General features: G+C 38.8%; 2 protein-coding genes across 7 annotated transcripts; both read right to left on the bottom strand.

The window, feature by feature from the left end:
- Nucleotides 1-543: 543 nt before the first annotated feature.
- On the bottom strand, nucleotides 544-1,567 carry ndufb4 (NADH:ubiquinone oxidoreductase subunit B4). Its single transcript, XM_016279038.1, has 3 exons — nucleotides 1,327-1,567; nucleotides 745-885; nucleotides 544-643 (listed from the first exon to the last, which is right to left on the bottom strand). Exons 1-3 carry the CDS (start codon nucleotides 1,501-1,503, stop codon nucleotides 581-583), a joined length of 381 nt encoding a protein of 126 aa, XP_016134524.1. The 5' UTR covers nucleotides 1,504-1,567; the 3' UTR covers nucleotides 544-580.
- A 953-nt stretch (nucleotides 1,568-2,520) lies between these two features.
- Nucleotides 2,521-15,275, bottom strand: LOC107590202 (serine-rich adhesin for platelets-like). Of its 6 annotated transcripts, none has more exons than XM_016278839.1 (7): nucleotides 14,963-15,275; nucleotides 13,920-14,059; nucleotides 12,782-12,953; nucleotides 10,984-11,035; nucleotides 4,064-10,544; nucleotides 3,660-3,913; nucleotides 2,526-3,566 (listed from the first exon to the last, which is right to left on the bottom strand). In XM_016278839.1, exons 1-5 carry the CDS (start codon nucleotides 15,076-15,078, stop codon nucleotides 6,375-6,377), a joined length of 4,650 nt encoding a protein of 1,549 aa, XP_016134325.1. In that variant the 5' UTR covers nucleotides 15,079-15,275; the 3' UTR covers nucleotides 2,526-3,566; nucleotides 3,660-3,913; nucleotides 4,064-6,374. The 6 variants fall into 6 exon arrangements, with proteins under 6 accessions (XP_016134327.1, XP_016134325.1, XP_016134324.1 ...); XM_016278838.1 differs by having other exon boundaries at nucleotides 2,526-3,430; nucleotides 3,513-3,566; nucleotides 3,660-10,544; XM_016278836.1 differs by having other exon boundaries at nucleotides 2,527-2,898; nucleotides 3,146-3,566; nucleotides 3,660-10,544.
- Between the last annotated feature and the right edge of the window lie 1,999 nt (nucleotides 15,276-17,274).

Consider the following 17,274-nt stretch of genomic DNA (forward strand, 5'->3'; position numbering starts at 1 on the left):
CAAGTCAAATCAGTATAATCAAACACAGCTTGACTCAAATGAAGGTGTAGAACCATCTCCAGGATGATCAGAAGAAATGGACAGCCCCTGAGTTAAATATATGAGTGTCACAGCAAAGGGTCTGAATACTTAGGACCATGTGATATTTCAGTTTTTCTTTTTTAATAAATCTGCAAAAATGTCAACAATTCTGTGTTTTTCTGTCAATATGGGGTGCTGTGTGTACATTGAGGAAAAAAAATTAACTTAAATGATTTTAGCAAATGGCTGCAATATAACAAAGAGTGAAATTTAAGGGGGTCTGAATACTTTCCGTACCCACTGTATGTATACAACATTTAATGCCAAGACTTTATGAATTTTAAGACATTCCGCTCTGACCTTTTTAAGGCCTTAATTTGTGGAAAAGGCTAATTAATACTTTTAAGACCCGCAGAAACCCTGTAAATGAAATTACAAAAATACTGTGTGATTTCTTATTTTTCTTCAATAACAGCGATAAAGGAAGTTTCAACAAAGTATTTTATTTAGTATATAATTACAAGTACTATGTTACAATATACAGTGAATTCCAAAGAAATTAGGTTGATAGTTTATAGGGGCGCTCGTAGGTCCCTGCCTTAATCTTGGCCTCCCTTTTGTCCTGGAAAAATGGGATAAACAGGGTTAAAACTGATATAACCACTGCAACTTTTGACGACATCAATACTGAATATGAAGTGAATTCATACAGCTTCAACTCACCCTGTCTGTTTTAAACACAACATACAAGACGAAAAGTGGTAGAACTCCAAACAAGCCACCAATCAATGAAGTTTTAGCAGTTGGTCTGAAGTAGTTGTTATTGGTGCGCGCATGTGTCCACCGTGTAAGAGCAGGATCCTCCTACGAATAAAACACATGGAGGTTAATGACTTGATCAAACTGTTTAAATGTGTCAGGGTACCTTCTGGAAGTTGCAATAATTCAGTTGTCAGGATTGTAAACAATAAAGGGGCAAACCACACCCCGGAAAATGCATTCTGAATAAGAATATAGTCTGATTGAAATTTAACAAATTACCTCTTTTTACATAAAGACTATAAACACATGTGGACCAAAACAAGCTGGCAGGCAATATCTGCTAGCCAGCGATCAGTGAAGGTCACTCACTGCGGATTCAATATAAAACACTCTAGGCTTCGGAAACATGAATGTGGACTAAATCATTAAAACATTATGAAATTATAAACTAGCACAATAAGAAATAAAATCTATATACAGCTTCGTTGTAACGGTTTTACCCCAAGCTAATGTTTGCAGATTGTGATATTCGGTTCGTCTTACAATCAGCTCTTTCCGATGAGGATTGTTCAGCTGCTCCAGATACTGCCGCTTCAGCTGTGCCCGCAGAGCCGCTCTCTTCTCCTCAGCCCGCCGGTAATCAGGTGAAAGATTGAAGTATTCGGCTGGATCTAATGTTTTCGGCCGAGAAGCCAAAGGAGCCTCTTTGTAGTTCGCCATGATTGCGAACAGCGCAAAACACGCCCCGACAAAAAGGAGAAATCTGATTGGCTGCGCGTCACCTTCGCGAGTCTCGCGGTAATTCAAAATACTGTCTCGCCAATTAAGGGTTACTGGGTTGTCCGATTTCTATGACAGCGCATCTAACATCGTATAAATCGGTGTTTATTTTAGTATCATTGATATGCTATTGTAGTTGTTGTTAATATTTGGAATTGAATTTGTATATATAGGTTTAAATTTTAGCTACTGTTAAAGTAATTTAATTGTGTTTTTAGTAATTTTATTAGTTTTTAAATATACAGGTTATAGCTACAGGCTATATAATAGGCTATAGAATAATAGTTTTTAAAATATATTTTTAGTTATTGTAGTAGCCTACGTCAACTTTAAAAATAGGCTAAATGTATAAAATAATGTTTTATACACACTCACTTTTATTTGACCACACAAAACCAGTCGAAACACAAGACTTTATTTATTCAAATGAATAAAACAAATCATATTGTGCGAAATATTACTAGAGCTGCATGTTACATTCCAGCCCCAGATATTGACACACCACTGGACTGGACCACTGGATCCTGAGTGATCTGAGGAATCTCACAAACATCACGCACAGAGACACAAGCAAAGTCCTTTCGGTCACTTTCCGACAGTTTATCTATAGCGAGAAAAGTAGAAGTGTGGATACCCATTTTGACCAGTAGAGGAAGCTATAATGCAACAAAAGTGTTATTTCATACATAAAGCTAAATTAGGGAACAGCTATGAGTCTTACCGTTGTTAACTATGCAGCATTTGCTGGTACCCAAATCCCTCCATTCATTTATATACCTGAGAGACAAGCAAATATTCTTATTTCTAAATGGGATATTTTATGATTACCATAATGATGAAAAAATTATGATGCCATGTAGCCTACAGTATATCACATCTAATGTCATATTAGCTAAATTACTCATCAAAATTGAGAGCTTTGGTCCATGCCAGCAGTTCATCCACTTCCTGCTCAGAAACTGAATCTGTTCCAATCTGTTCAAGGGAATCCATCATTCTGTGTGGATTTTTGGACCAGCAGAGCTGTTTGGCTGTGTTCAGTACCAGTATGCAGGAGACCCCCAGCATACCTGTGCTTACAATTATGCTGTCATTCACATCTTATATTCCAGGTTTTAGTATGATTAGCTCTGCAGAACATATCTCACCACCTACCACAAGCAATCAAACAGTTACTTTAAATACATTTTTAAAATGTTACATTTTTCTCATCCATTCGATTTTATGAATCTTCTTTTTTCTTGCAACATCTTGTCGCCGTCAGATTTTGCAGTGATGGAATTCTATTTTCTTAATATTGGGATCTTGAGTTATTGGGTCTTCAAACACGGAAATCTTTCATCATAAAGGCAATGATAGACACATAATGCTTAGTCATGCAACATTTGAATATTTTTCTGACTGTTACAATTTATATTGTACATGAAACAGTAGAAGGTAGAAAGTGTATATTTTAAAATGTAATTTATGGAGAGTGGAGTAATGGCTGCTGAATGTTTGGTTGGATATGTTTCATTTATTGAGTTGCATTGATATACAAAAGGTAAAATGAAAATGAAAGTATTATGACTGGATATGTCACCTTGCAAGACAAAATCCTCCAGCCATTGTTCTCCACCCGTTGGTACCACCCAGAGTGATCATTCCCATCATTGATCATCATTCGGCCATTATGAATCTGGCTTGGAGCAGGTTTCTTTAGCTGCGTGTAATCTTTAAGACTGGAGGCGCACATGTCCACTATGGGTGCACGAGTGTATATTTTAAAGTAGATGTTTGGAGGATAGGTTGGCTGGAATTTTATAAACGTTAGTAAGTAATTTGCAATTTGTGTGTTTACTTATAATTAGCTTTCCAATAACGTAACCTAGAGCAGAACACAATAACAGCATGTTATTAAGTACAAATAACTGTCTAATCATTGAAAAATGAATCACATCAGCACTCACCCCACCCAGTCTGAATCGGATAAGCGCCCCTGAAGCAGAATCCAAAATATTAGCCTACAACAAAGAATTCAGGCATACGGTTTCAAAAAAAAGGGAAGAGGAAAAACATCTCAATTAAGCTTCACATATGCATTGTAACAAACTTACCTCTGCAGGGTTAATAAATCTAAGGAGACGTGGATCCCCTTGATTATGGAGACTCACTAGTTTCTTGAGGTGCTTGAAGACAGCAGTATCCTACACATGACAGGCACAGTATGCACTACTTTTTATTTGTGCATTCAATCATATGTAACAAAGTTGGAGAAAAAGTAACATGAAAGTTGACTGTGATCACTAACAACATGTGCCCTCCATGCTCGCTGGATGATCCTGGCTGCTCTGCTGAAAACTGTTTCCAGCTGTGGGACAAGTATGACATTAGACTCTGATGTAGTTTCCCCAGATGGAGCTGTTGGGTGATGGCTAAAGGGGGGAATGATTGACAGTTTTTTTTTTCTATTGCTTCACTCGTTTAGTAACGAGTCTGCATGTTTTGCTGTATTTCACACCTGTCAAAAGAGTATGTGTGTTCAATTGTCTTGTTCATGCTAGCACATGCTGCTTATAGGATAGAGAGAGAGAGAGAGAGAGAGAGAGACAGTGAGTTTATTCTGTAAAACATTAACATGGATTTACATTTCAATTCCTTTGCTAGGTATGGGAAATGGGATTATTCAACTAGGATTATGACTATTTTATTGGATTATTAAACTACATTTAACTCCACCATATAGGCCTAACGTTACTCAATTCAAAAATAAGACAGGTGTTTTTAATAAACCACTTCTGTTGAGACCACAAAATGTTACTTACTTGATCAGTCGAGTCCTCTTCATTCTCAAGAAACAGAATAGCCAATATTCTTAAAAATGCCTGAATTAAAATGTTTAATGGGTAGAAGGAGCTTAAATAGGCAATGCGTTGTATCCTTATAATATTCAAATCAAACCAATCCAGTGAATATCGAAAAGTAAACAAAAGCGTGAACTGGATTTTCACAATGACATCGACAAGTTGAAGTAAAAAAACGTAGAGGGGGCTAAAGCTGCAACCAAAGAGTAAACAACATTGAGGGAGTTTAAAAACGAGAAAATAAAGCCTAGACAGTACGACATTATGGAGACGGGTGCAAATGCACGCCTTACACCCACAACAGCCGTTACCAGAGCAACGTGAAAACAGACTCATCCAACTCAGTGATAGAAAGCTAGAAATATACGAGATCCAAAAGCTTTTTTTTTTTAAAGGAGAACTACGTGTGGAGTAGGAGCTTCGTTTAACAAAAAGATTCGTTCAGTGGTCCTTTCAGCAGGTTACATCTTTACGAAAGTTAAAAAAATAATACTCAAAATACTCAAGAGGGCCAAAGAAGGCAGTCATGTTTTTTTTTAAAGAACAGGCCTACTGCTTCCGCATACCTGTCAACCATTACTGAAACATCGATCTATAAGAGGGCCAAATTAGTTGCATCATTCATAGTCATAACTGTTCATTGTGGCAGGTTGTGACATGACAGGCAATGTTTTAATGAGCTGTAATTAAGGAATTTCTGTTATTAGAATTAAAGAGTTTACTAGACCACAGAGTGTACTTGCTAATTAAAGGTTAGCATAGCAGTTTAACTTGAGTCATGTGCAAAGTTAGTCATTTACAGATCATTTATTAAATTTTTTTTATAAGTGATCAATATTCTTCTTCTTGTGCCTTAAGAAAAATATAGTGTAGTCAATATATTAAATGTTAATAAATATAACCGATTTAATGAAGACATTCAAGAATTCCCTTACAAAAAGGTCCCGTAGGCCTATGTTATACAGCATTTAGTAGTACTGTGTTGTTGTCAGTGCTGCAATTGAGCATCTTAACATCTTATGGAGGTCCCTAGGCTCTAGGGGAGAAATGATGCCCCAACCCCTGCTCTGCATAAAAAATTATAAAAAAGATCAATTAAAATTACACTGAAAGCCGCACACAAATAGCACAATTAAATTATACAGCAAATAAAATTAACTGTGAGGTCTTATTTAAGAATGCTTAGTTCATCTAGTGGTATGTCTTTTGCATAGACTGTGAGAGGCCGTGTTTGAACCTCAAATTAACAAGTTGCAGATGTCACACAGGCTATGCCAGGATCAGCCAGTTTTCAATAACACTTTCATACTTTTAAAAATAATATCAAATGGATAGCAGACTTCTGTAACATCATCTTCTTTACAGACTTAACCATAATTAATGTGGAATCATCAGTGTTACAGGGGCACCGATATTCAATTTTTCTATTCTTTTTTTTTTACTGTTAAAAGAGCAGTACGAGTTGAGAAAATTCAAACACCTCTGTTAAACAGTTGGGGTTCAGTTTCTTACTTTACAGCTACTGACTATAGAATGTCTGTCAGGAAAATAATGTATTGTAACTGACATGCTGTGCTTTCAAATGCCACAGTGAATGAAACAGTCAATAACCTACAATAAAAGGAATGATGTGAGAATTCACAATTTCAAAGCCTTAAGATCCAGAAAATATACTTAAAAAACCTAATGAAACAGTGCATTGTACTGTATTGTATATTAATTCATAATGAAATAAAAAATTGTTATCCTCAAACACTAAAGTATTCAAAAAGCCCATTATATTTAATTTATAACAAAAAATATGAAATCAACATGGTCTTATAGTTCTGATATATTATAATTCCTTCTATTCATATCCAATCTGGATTTCTAGTTGTTATTACAATTTAGATCGTTTCTAATTTCGTAGAAGCGTATATATGTAACCACATATTCAATATGATGGAATTGAACACATAATTACCTCCTCTAAAGTTCTGTTTCTACAGCATCATCACAATTGTCAAGATAGTATTCATCATCGGTTGTGGTGTCAGAATCAGACTCCTCAAAAACAGTCAAGCTGGTTGTGTAGCTCCTTGATGACAGGATTCCACGAGTAGGAGACTTTTCTGGAGTTGTCCACATGGGGGAAGATACAGAAGGTGCCTGGGATATCCGACGAGGTGAAGAGGACATAGTTGGTGATGGAGGTGGGGTTGGGTCTGCATCATAATGATCAAGATCAAGATCATCTGTATATCCAGGTTCAGACTGTTTACCAGTGATAGATTTGGCATCACAGATTGGAGAATGGCTACTACTCATTGGAGAGTCAACTACTGTATAATCCCCCTTCGGCACAAAGTCATCCAAACTTGACAGGTCGCTGATGCTGCTTGTTGAGATTCGTCCAGGACCTGATGGGCGGCTTGAAACCACACTGCTTACTGAGAAAGATCGTCCATTGTGTAGACCATACTTTAAATCAGCACATGACGAGGACAAGTGAGACCTCACAAGGTTTTGCTGCACGGGACTCTTGGAGTTCAGAGAAGAGAAGTAATCAGACTCACACAGTGAATTTGTTTTTTTGCTCACTGGACTATTAAACACATTATCATTCTGAATTTCTTCTGAATCAAAATCAAACAAATAAAAGGGTGATGGGGGACCGACAGAGGATTTTCTGTAATGTGGCAAGGTGGCAGAACGATTCATACTTTGGGCCTTTAGCCTATGTGGACTAAAGCTCCTACCATAAGAATGGTTTCCATTTTCATCGCTATGCCTCTTTTGCTGATCAACATTTAATTTATTCTCAGATGATTTTTTTAATGTTAACGGTGACAAAGACTCAAAAGAAGCAAAAGGTGCTTTATCAGTGGTCAATGATGAGTTGGGGGCCTCCCATGTGCACCCAGAACCCTTTTGTTCAGTTGTAGATCTATTTTGCCAATCCATATTTAAGGTTTTCTCAGATATCTTTAATGTACATGGCAACAAGGACCCAAAAGAGGCAAAAGATGATTTATTGGTGGTCAAGAATGAGTTAGGGGCCTCCCGTGTGCACCCAGAATAATTTATTTCAGCTGTAGACTTATTTTGTTCATCCATATTTAATGTATTCTCAGATTTTTTGAATGTTAGTAGTGACAAGGAATTTAAAGAGTGTTTATCAGTTATTAAAGAGTAGTTAGAAGGTTCCGGGTGGCTCTCAGAACATGTGTTCTCCTCTGGCTTGGGACTTTCAAAAGTCTCAGTATCTGAGGGTTGCTGAGTGGGACTCTTGTTCTTTTTCGGTAGTGCGTCAAGTGAGCTGTTTGAACGTTTGACACCAAATGTCAGTTTCAAGCGATTTAACATCTGGTCAATCCTGCTGCTCGTTTTAAACACTGGCGAATGTCTTTTGGTTTTTAAATACTGGGGACTAACAACCTCTTTGTCTGGCAATGAAGCTGACGAAAAGACAGCTTCTTTGTCTTTGTTAACTCGTAAACTAAAGAGGCCTTTTTTTGAATTGGAACTTTGCATTTCCTGTAATCTCTCATGCATATGCACAGCGGGAATCTCTTTCTCAGCTGTCAGTGGAGTCTCGTTTTCTACTGTGAGCTTATACTTATCTTTCTCATTCAGCCTGTGCTTGGGGTAAGCATTACCCTTATCAAGCTGAAGTTCCATCAAGCCATCATGCTCCTGATGGCAGAAGTTGTTAGAGCCTGTGTCTGGCTGCCTTGGGTGTGGGCTTATATTTGCGCTTTGGCGTTCCATGACAAAACTTGTATCTGGTGCAACTTGTAAGAGGCATGGCTGGGCAGGTTTGTGATTATCTAGGGCGCTTGTATAATCTTGAACTGCTGTCCTCTGTTTTCTGTTAGGAGAAGCTAACTGTTCCTTTGGTCTTCTTATTATGCCTGTGTATGTGGACAGTGAAGAGCTTGGATCACCTTTTATGAAGTCTGCAGGAGTGGTTACAATATCATAAGATGTAGATCGGGTATGAGTTTTGGACACAGGTGGAGAGGATAGTTCTTGTAAAGTGTTGTTGAGTGTAGGTCGTGAGGAGATGAGGCTAAAATATGGAGAAGTGCTGAGACGAGGTGCTGATCTTCGTCCAAAATCAGGAGGCAGAGATTGAGCTGGTACTATATGAGAGCTGGAGCTATAAGAGTTTCTTTGTAATGCTTGTACCTGTGGCACAAATGGGTTGAAGTCAAATGAAAATCTTGAAGGTAGTGTTTTCCGGTCACCCTGCAGTGTTACACCTCCATCTTGCTTAGGAGGTGATGTTTCACCTCTCTGTATGTGGGAAGAAGTGGTGGAAGGGGAAGGGGTGGACACAGCCGGGCTGGACTCCCGTAGGTATGAATAAATGCTTGGTACTCTTACACTTCTGAGAGGTCTGCTTGGAGAAAGAGAGCTCGAAAGATCCATAGTGCTTTGACTTGACTGAGAATATTTCTTAGAGTCCAGATATATATGCCCCACATTTGTGGGACTTGTTCCACCAGAGTCTTTCCTGGGTGAGTAGTTAAGCCTGTCTGTGAAGGTGCCTGTACCTGAAGAACTACTGGATATTATATTGTGTGTACTTTGTGATTTTAATTTTTGAACATTAAAGCCAGATTGTTGAACATTGTTTGTTAAAACTTTGGGAGAAATTGTGGTATCTGGAATTACTTTTTGTCTGGTCATATTGGAGTTTTGCAGGTTGGTGTTGTTGGCAGCATTTTGTTCCGCTGGATCTATGTCCTCTGTATTGGAATATTTCCTCAAAAACACTGAATAAGAACTCTGTTCAGCTCTGAGAATTCCAAGTTGGCCGGTTTTGGTTGTGGAGATTGGGAAACGTTCTTCCTCTACTCTGGCAACAGAAGCTTCAAGTCTCTGATAAATTTCTGTCTCTGGTTTGTTTAGAAACAGTGATTTTCTTAATGGCACTCTACTCTTAATTCTATGTGAGAAAAGGAACTGACTGACTGCTATTTCCTCTGTTCTTGCAGGAGTGTCTGGATATTCGGGGGTTTGGTCATCAGCGGTAACAGAATGGGCAAATGATGGAGTTTTCAAAACAACTCTGCTAGGCAATGTAAGGGACCTGACAGAACTAGTCATCTGAGTCTGTGATTGTGTGGGATCAGCACTGGAGCTTCTCAAATTTGACCTCCTCAAGGAAAGAAGTAGACTGCTTGTTGTTGGCTTAGAGCTCAATGATTTGAAAGCCTCATGTTCATCTCCAGTGTTTGATATTCTGTACTCTGAATGGGCCAAATTTGGTACCTGACGAGTGTCCAGAGGTGTGGGAAAAGAATGCAAATCTGTATTATTGTACATCATGCCCACAGAGGAGGATTTAATAATGGGTCTCGTCGGCTGTATTGTGGTTGTGATGTTCGGGGAATTGTTCTCTTTTTGCCAGTCAGGACAGTTATAGCTGGTTCCTGCAGTCAACTGCATGTCACTGTCATTGGCCAACATGTGTTCAGATGGTCGCCTCTGGGAAGGAAGAAACGGTTGTTGCTGCCGATCCTGGCAAAATAAGGTAGATGGGTTGACATTCTGTCCACAATCTTGGGGCTCATGCTGTACTTCGCTGCAGCCTTGCTTGGGTCTTTGAAGACGGCCACTCCAAGGTAGAGGAAGAACTGAGGCCAGGGCCGATGTCAACATAGCTGATGTAGGATTGAAAAGACCAGGTTCTGGCTCAGGGGTACTATCAGAATGAAGAGCAGGAAAAGAGTCTAATGGCAAGACCTGATTTACTACTTCTGAATAGTGTGCAAAAAACTGGGAATCAGTGCTTGCTTTTAGACCATTGTCCCCTTCAAAGGAGGTCAGATTACTGTGGTACTGTGGAGTTGTTGCAGTATTCTTTCTACAGTCATTGGCTCCAGATTCCTTGTTGAATTCTGTTTGAACCTCACAAACAGGTTGAGTAGAATGTCTTTGTGAGCCGTTGTGGACAATTTGCGTTTGTTCATGAAGGCCTATGTTGTGTTGTATTCCTGTATTTTGTCCCTGCTTTGGTGTGTTATGTCCATGTTGATGCAGAGTGGTAAAACTGTCTTCATCAAAGCTTGCTTTTGGCCCATCCCTATTCTTAAATAATTCACCAGTTGATTCGCCACATTGCTCAGTTGGTGAAAGCACGTCCCTTAGCTGTCAGAACAAGCAACAAAGCTTTGGATTAGTGCCAAAAAAAGTACAAAACACAGGCCCTAATTCAAGCACAGTAGCATTTGTACATTTTAGACTAGTACATTTCAGAGTTGCTTGGGAAAATTGCAAGAAATGCTTCTTGCGTGTTTTTTAACTATTTGAACAAATCACCACTCCCATTCCATAACTGTTTAAACAGACAGTTCAACTTCACAGTTGAGCTTTACATTCCACTGAAAAATACTCTGCATATCAAAACTGCAAACATGGCCCAGTAGAGCGGAATGCATTCAAAGGGCAGTACAATAAAGATATCTCATTATATTTAAGCAAGATACGTTTGATTAGTAAGACATAGATTTGATCTTTACATCAGACGATCTCTTACTAAAACGATAAACAGTCTCATTCTCATGACTGTCTTAGATTGAATGCTTACCTCTGTGTGGTTTTGATTAGCTGTGTTTTTTATGGCTTCATGTGTGCTGTAACTGTCAAATTGAGAAAAATTTTTTTAATTAGCATATGATTTTTTTTAATGAGCAAACAAGAATAAAAATAAGTTCCCTCAGGTAGATAAACAAAGAAAACTATGATGAAAACAAATCTCTCATCTAATTCAATGTTTCACACGCTATTCTTACTCCCTAAATACTTTTACTAGTTCAACATCTTTCATATATTTAGCAAGACAACGCAGGAAAACAAGACCAACAACATTCCATTCTTTCTCTCAGTTTAAGCATTCTAGGAGTAAACAATTCATTGGCCTGACATGAAGGGAGGGGTCCATTGTTAAAACTCTTTTAAAATTAGTACAGAATGTCTCACACACATTAATGCATACGGTCAGATACATATACCACTTACACACACACAAAAAACCCTAGTTCACTTCCAGAATAAAACTTTCCTGATCATTTACTCACCCCCCATGTCATGTTAATTTTTTTTTTTAGAAAATGACAGATTGTTTCGCTAGATAAGACCCCTAATCCTTAGCAGGGATCATACAGAACCCTTTGAAGCTGCATTGAAACAGCGATTTGGACATTCAGCCCGTTGGCCCCCATTTAAGTCAAGTCAAGTCAAGTCAAGTCTGCTTTATTGTCAATTCTTCCACATGTACAGCACATACACACAGAGAATTGAAATTGCGTTACTCTCAGACCCTTGGGTGCATACAGATAACATAAATAAGATGCAGCAGTGGGGGTCGGTGATGGAGTGGGCCTCCGGAGCAGACCGAGATCCCGCAGCTCTTCGGCGTGCGCAGAGTTTAACTCTAAAAATGTGGTTCTGCCGACATCGAGCAGAAACTCACGACAATATGCGCGCTTAGAAACAAATAGACGCGACGAATGCGTACAAAAACACTGCGACTCACAAGACAAAAAACACGAAAACACCTTTCTGTCGGGAGAGAGAGAAGCCGCAGCGTGTGAACGCGCCGCCATCTTGGGTTTTTTTCAAGATTTAAGTCCATTATATGGCGAAAAATCCTGGAATGTTCTCTTCAAAAACCTTCATTTCTTTGCAACTGAAGAGAGAAAGACATGAACATTTGAATGACATGGGGTTGAGTGAATTATCAGGAAATTTTTATCCTGGAAGTGAACTAATCCTTAAATGTCTGCTTTAAAAATGAGAGGCAGTGATGTCATACCTTTTAAACAAGATACTGTAATACTGCACAATAAATGTCTATTTACCGTTTCCAAGATCAAGGTGTAAACACTTTATAAAGGTGTAAGCAGTGTTTGAAAGCATGAACCCACCTAGATAAGGTACAGCCAAACAGCAAATCTTTGCCTATACACTTTCACACTATCATTCACCATAATTAAATCATGAATTATTGCTATATAAGGACTATTACTGCCAGTCATGTGTCGAAAGGGCGTTTGCTGTTCTGGCTGGGACTGTGCAAATGACACAAAACACAAAGTGCTATGGCATAATTTACAAGACAAAATATATTATTATGTGCAGTGTATATTAAGTGGAATCAAATTTTCATAAAACATTTACTAATAGGAAGACTAAAGCCCCGTTCACACCAAGAACGATAACTATAAAGATAATGCTTGGATATTAACGTCCACACCAGCGGACTATATCGTCTGTTTATTCTCAGCGCACACGCGCCTGCCGCTTTAAATTCTTGAGCTCGTTATAGCAGGATGGATTCTGATTGGCTGGCAATGTTTGTGTCGTTCATCAACTGGAAAACTCACAGGCTATTTGTAGCTTGCAGTGTTTTTTCCTCCGCGGTGTCTTTTTTGTTTCTTCTATTGGGAAGACTGATAGAGATGGTGGAAGTAAATCTGGCAGATTTCCTCTGTTCCTCAGATGTCCTACTGGAGTCTTCCTTAGATCTGAGAAGTATTATTTGCCTGATCTGCAAATCTGATCAGTGGAGAAGTGTTACAAGGAACAGCGTGATATATATATATATATAGATAGATAGATAGATAGATAGATAGATAGTACTGTGCAAAATTCTTAGGCCATTAGTATTTTCACCAAAAAAAAGGTTTTAAGCCAGTTATTTATTTTGCTGTAGTGTGTCAGTAGGAAATATCAGTTTACATTTCCAAACATTTCATTAGCCATTAATCGGAATAATGCAATTAATTGGAGATTTTTGTAGGCACAAGGAGTCAGTGCTCCACACAGAGATCTGATCTCACCATCATGCAGTCTGTCTGGAATGACATGAAGACACAGAAAAAGCTGAGACAGACTAAATCCAGAAGAACTGTGTCAACGTCTCCAAGACACGTCAAGAAACCTACCTGAAAAACTATGTGCAAGTGTACCAAGGACAAAAGCTGCTTTTTTGAAAGCATCCTCACTTTACAGCATTTTTACACAAGTGCCTAAAACTTTTCACATTACTGTAGCTTTGCAGGTAGGGTTTCTTGAAGCATCTTGGAGACGTTGCCACAGTTCTTCTGGATTTAGTCTGTCTCAGTTTTTTCTGTTTCTTTATGTCATTCCAGATGGACTGGATGATGGTGAGATCAGATCTGTGTGCAGCACTGGCTGTTGTCAGACTCCTTGTGCCTACAAAAATCTCACTACAATTAATGGCAAAAGGTATGCTTGGAAATGTAAACTGATATTTCCTACTGACACACTACAGCAAAAGATATAAAAAATAACTGGCTTAAAACCATTTTTTGCCTGTGAAAATACTAATAGCCCAAGACTTTTGCACAGTGCTATGCATGCTTCATTTGACATTACATACATATAATTAAAATGAACAGAACTTTTAGTCAGAATTTTATGAATTTATGATGAGCTGTTATGTCCCAAAGTTTTTGTCTGATAACAAATGTATCTGATAATCCAGTCATACAAACTCACCTCTGCTGCTTTTCTGCTGGCCTGTTAACTGCAACGATGGTGAAGATGCAGTAGTTCTAGTTTCTAAATCTTTCTTGTTGTGGATGTGTTGAGCCAATGGTCCAGGATGTAACTTCTCATGTTCACTTACATTCTGAAAACTAATCAAGCTTCGGCATTATAATACTGCAACAATACAGTCTACAGAGAACTGGAGACCGTTTTTCTCAACAAACACCACATGTCTGCAGCTAAGGTTCACTCCCTTCAGAAAAATTCTTCACAGGAACACCCACAGATGTTTTCTAAGTATATCGACACATGACAATGGCAGTGAAATTTCAATTGTTTTGTCCTGCCTCTACATGTGCTAAGAAAATGATTACATTACTTGCCAAGTAGACAGAAAACACTTTCTAAATGTTTAATGTTGAACATTTTAATTTTGGCTAAATTACTATTTGTTAAAATTATTATTATTAAAAAATCATGAGACAATGTGGGTGTAACAAATTGCATAAGAGCTAAAGTATTACCATAAACATGGTGAGACATGTTGAGATGACATTCAGCAAAAGATTAATAGCAGTGACACCAGATATTTTGGAGGTGTGTTTAAAATCATCTGAAACAATTAAACTGAGATGCTGTCAAGCAAAAATGTTGGTAAAGATTTTTTTTAATCTTAAATGCTTGATTATTTTGCTAGGAATTTATGATTGTGCATGTGCAAGGCAACAGCAGGTAGCTATTATATAACTGGGGTGTACCAGACAAGAGATCAATGCTTGAATCAGTGTTCAGTCCATTGGCATGTTGTTATATTTCTTTGATTGTAAAATCATTTGTAACTGTGGTAAAACTACAACGGATACATCTTACTTAAATCAAACTAATATTTGCGCAAGCTCTTCTAATTACGTACGAACTTCAACCTGTCCACTTAAAGCTACAGACTTCCATTATGTTGTCCGAGGAGGACACAAAAGTAGGAAAAGTAGTATTTGTGTGAGAGAAGAACAGCAAGAAAACTTACTAAAAATTCCAAGAACTTTGTAGCCTACCGTGATTTGTCAGTTTGTGTGTACAATCTCTCCTGATCTGGGACAAAGCAAGTCACGCTGGCTTTCACTCCGCTTTGACAACTTGACTGCTGCAACTTCAGATCATGTGTTGACATTATAGGCTAACTATCTGGCTCATCTAGTTTGGTTACCTCCCTTTAATCCCTCCGGGCATCAGCTGTGCCATTAAGTACCCCCACAGGCGGCTCGACTGAACATTCCACCGGAGAAGATAGCGCGCGGTGAGGCAGACCCGTCATATCGACAACCGTAAGACCCGACGCCACCCGTTTCTTTCCCACCAAGGCGTGTGTTATCGAGGGCACAGCCGCGGAAGTGCGGAGTGAGCTTGTGCTTCAGCAACAAACTCCGTACTTTGAAATGTCAAGTTTATTACGGGACCAAAGACAGTGATAAGCATATACCTAGACATAACGTTTTCTTGTATCATGTGTCAACTAGTTATATTTCGGATTTTGTTCTTTTACTTGAGCGGCCAAAGGGGTTTCGTTTCAAAACTGATTTTAATTTAAATAATGATTATACCTATTTTTAAATACGTGTTATCTATGATGGCAGATAAGGACCAGAGGATAAACAAGCGATGACTGAACAATAGCAGGCCCTACGTGTGTTTTTTCCATGAATACCCGATAGGTAGGGTCATAAACAAAAGTGCATGACATTTCCGCGAATCGATTCTTTAGAACAATTCGTTTAAAGAACCAGTTAAAATGATTCAGTTATTCGTTTACGTCAAAACAATAGGCTTGTTTGAGATGTTGTTTTGAGAAATGTAGGCGAGAGCAGGCGGAGGGGAAGATAACTACGATATCAAATGATGTTAGGTGCGTTGGACTTGAAGCACTGCTATAGACGGCAGTCAACGAGAGTAGCCGCTTGCAGTCGGGGGCGGAGTTGAAAACGGAGCCGTCAAGCCGGACACTTTCTGCTCCCGTTAGTGACGCTCGCGCGGTGTTTGCATACTCTATCACAGATGAAGTGAATTAAATGCAATATTTGTCAAATATACAGACGTTTCAGAAACGTTTTCATGAGCAACAGATACGGATTATATACTGCTTAATACATCGCCATCTGTTCAACAATAAAGTTCAACGTAAATATACTATTTAAAGGGGTCATATGATGCGATTTCAATTTTTCCTTTCTCTTTGGAGTGTTACAAGCTCTTGGTGCATAAAGAAGATCTGTAAAGTTGCAAAGACTAAAGTCTCAAATCCAAAGAGATATTCTTTATAAAAGTTAAGAGTCAGCCACACCTACCTAAAACGGCTCGTTCTAACACGCCCCCACATATCTACCTCACTATGTGGGAAGATTTGCATAATGCCGCCCAAATGTTCACGCAAAGAAAGAAGGCATAACTTTTATTCTCGCTGTAGTATTGTTGCTGCCGTGCATTTCATTGTGAAAGCGAAACTACTTTGTTTGGTCTTCCAAAAGAGGACGATATCCGCTTCGTCATGCCTGGAGCTGATCCGTGCTGGTTGCTGAGGAAATACAACAACTTTGCGCTGTGGATCACCGGATCAGCTTTCACCGTGGACGAAGCGGAGTCCAGCCCGGGGTCGTCACATGTGGTTGCTGCAAGCCCTCCGCACGCTCCTCCGGTCACTCTAGGCCGCCGTGTGAGGCTGTGTTTCGTTGTGAAAGCGAAACTACTTTGTTTGGCCTTCCAAAACAGGACATGACTAGAAATCAGTGGTTAAGTTGTATTTACAACACTGTTCCAGAACAGTTCAACCCAAATATTCAGATGTGTGCAGCGCATTTTATGGAGGACTGTTTCCTGATCCTGGTAGAGTAGACTACAATGCCGGTTGTTCTGACTCACAGACTGTAAGTATGTTTTTTTTATATATAAAGAATTTGCCACTGATGATTCAAATGCGAGTTTTGAGCAGTGTAGAGTAGCGCTTGTTGTTTGTAATTTCTTCGATCACAAATGTAGACATGGTTTTATGTTTACGCGGCACGATGCAACACGTAAAAATACAGTATAAGTCATTATAATCAGTAATTATGTCTCCACTGGATGCAACAAATGCCTCGTTTATAAAGGGTTTTCATGTTTTTGTCTCGTCGCTCGGGCCGGACAGGGCATCACAGTATGGTAGAGGCGTAACATTTCCGTCACACACTTGAGGTATTCGGCCAATTACAATGCACTGGATAGCTGGCCAATCACAGCACACCTTGCTTTTCAGACCAAAGAGCTTTGTAAAAAATCGATGCGTTTCAGAAAGGCGGTTATAGAGGAGAAACATAATGTACAGTATGTGGAAAAT

Source organism: Sinocyclocheilus grahami, unplaced genomic scaffold, assembly GCF_001515645.1.
Source record: "Sinocyclocheilus grahami isolate Dianchi unplaced genomic scaffold, SAMN03320097.WGS_v1.1 scaffold126.1, whole genome shotgun sequence".
Classification (NCBI taxonomy): Eukaryota; Metazoa; Chordata; class Actinopteri; order Cypriniformes; family Cyprinidae; genus Sinocyclocheilus; species Sinocyclocheilus grahami.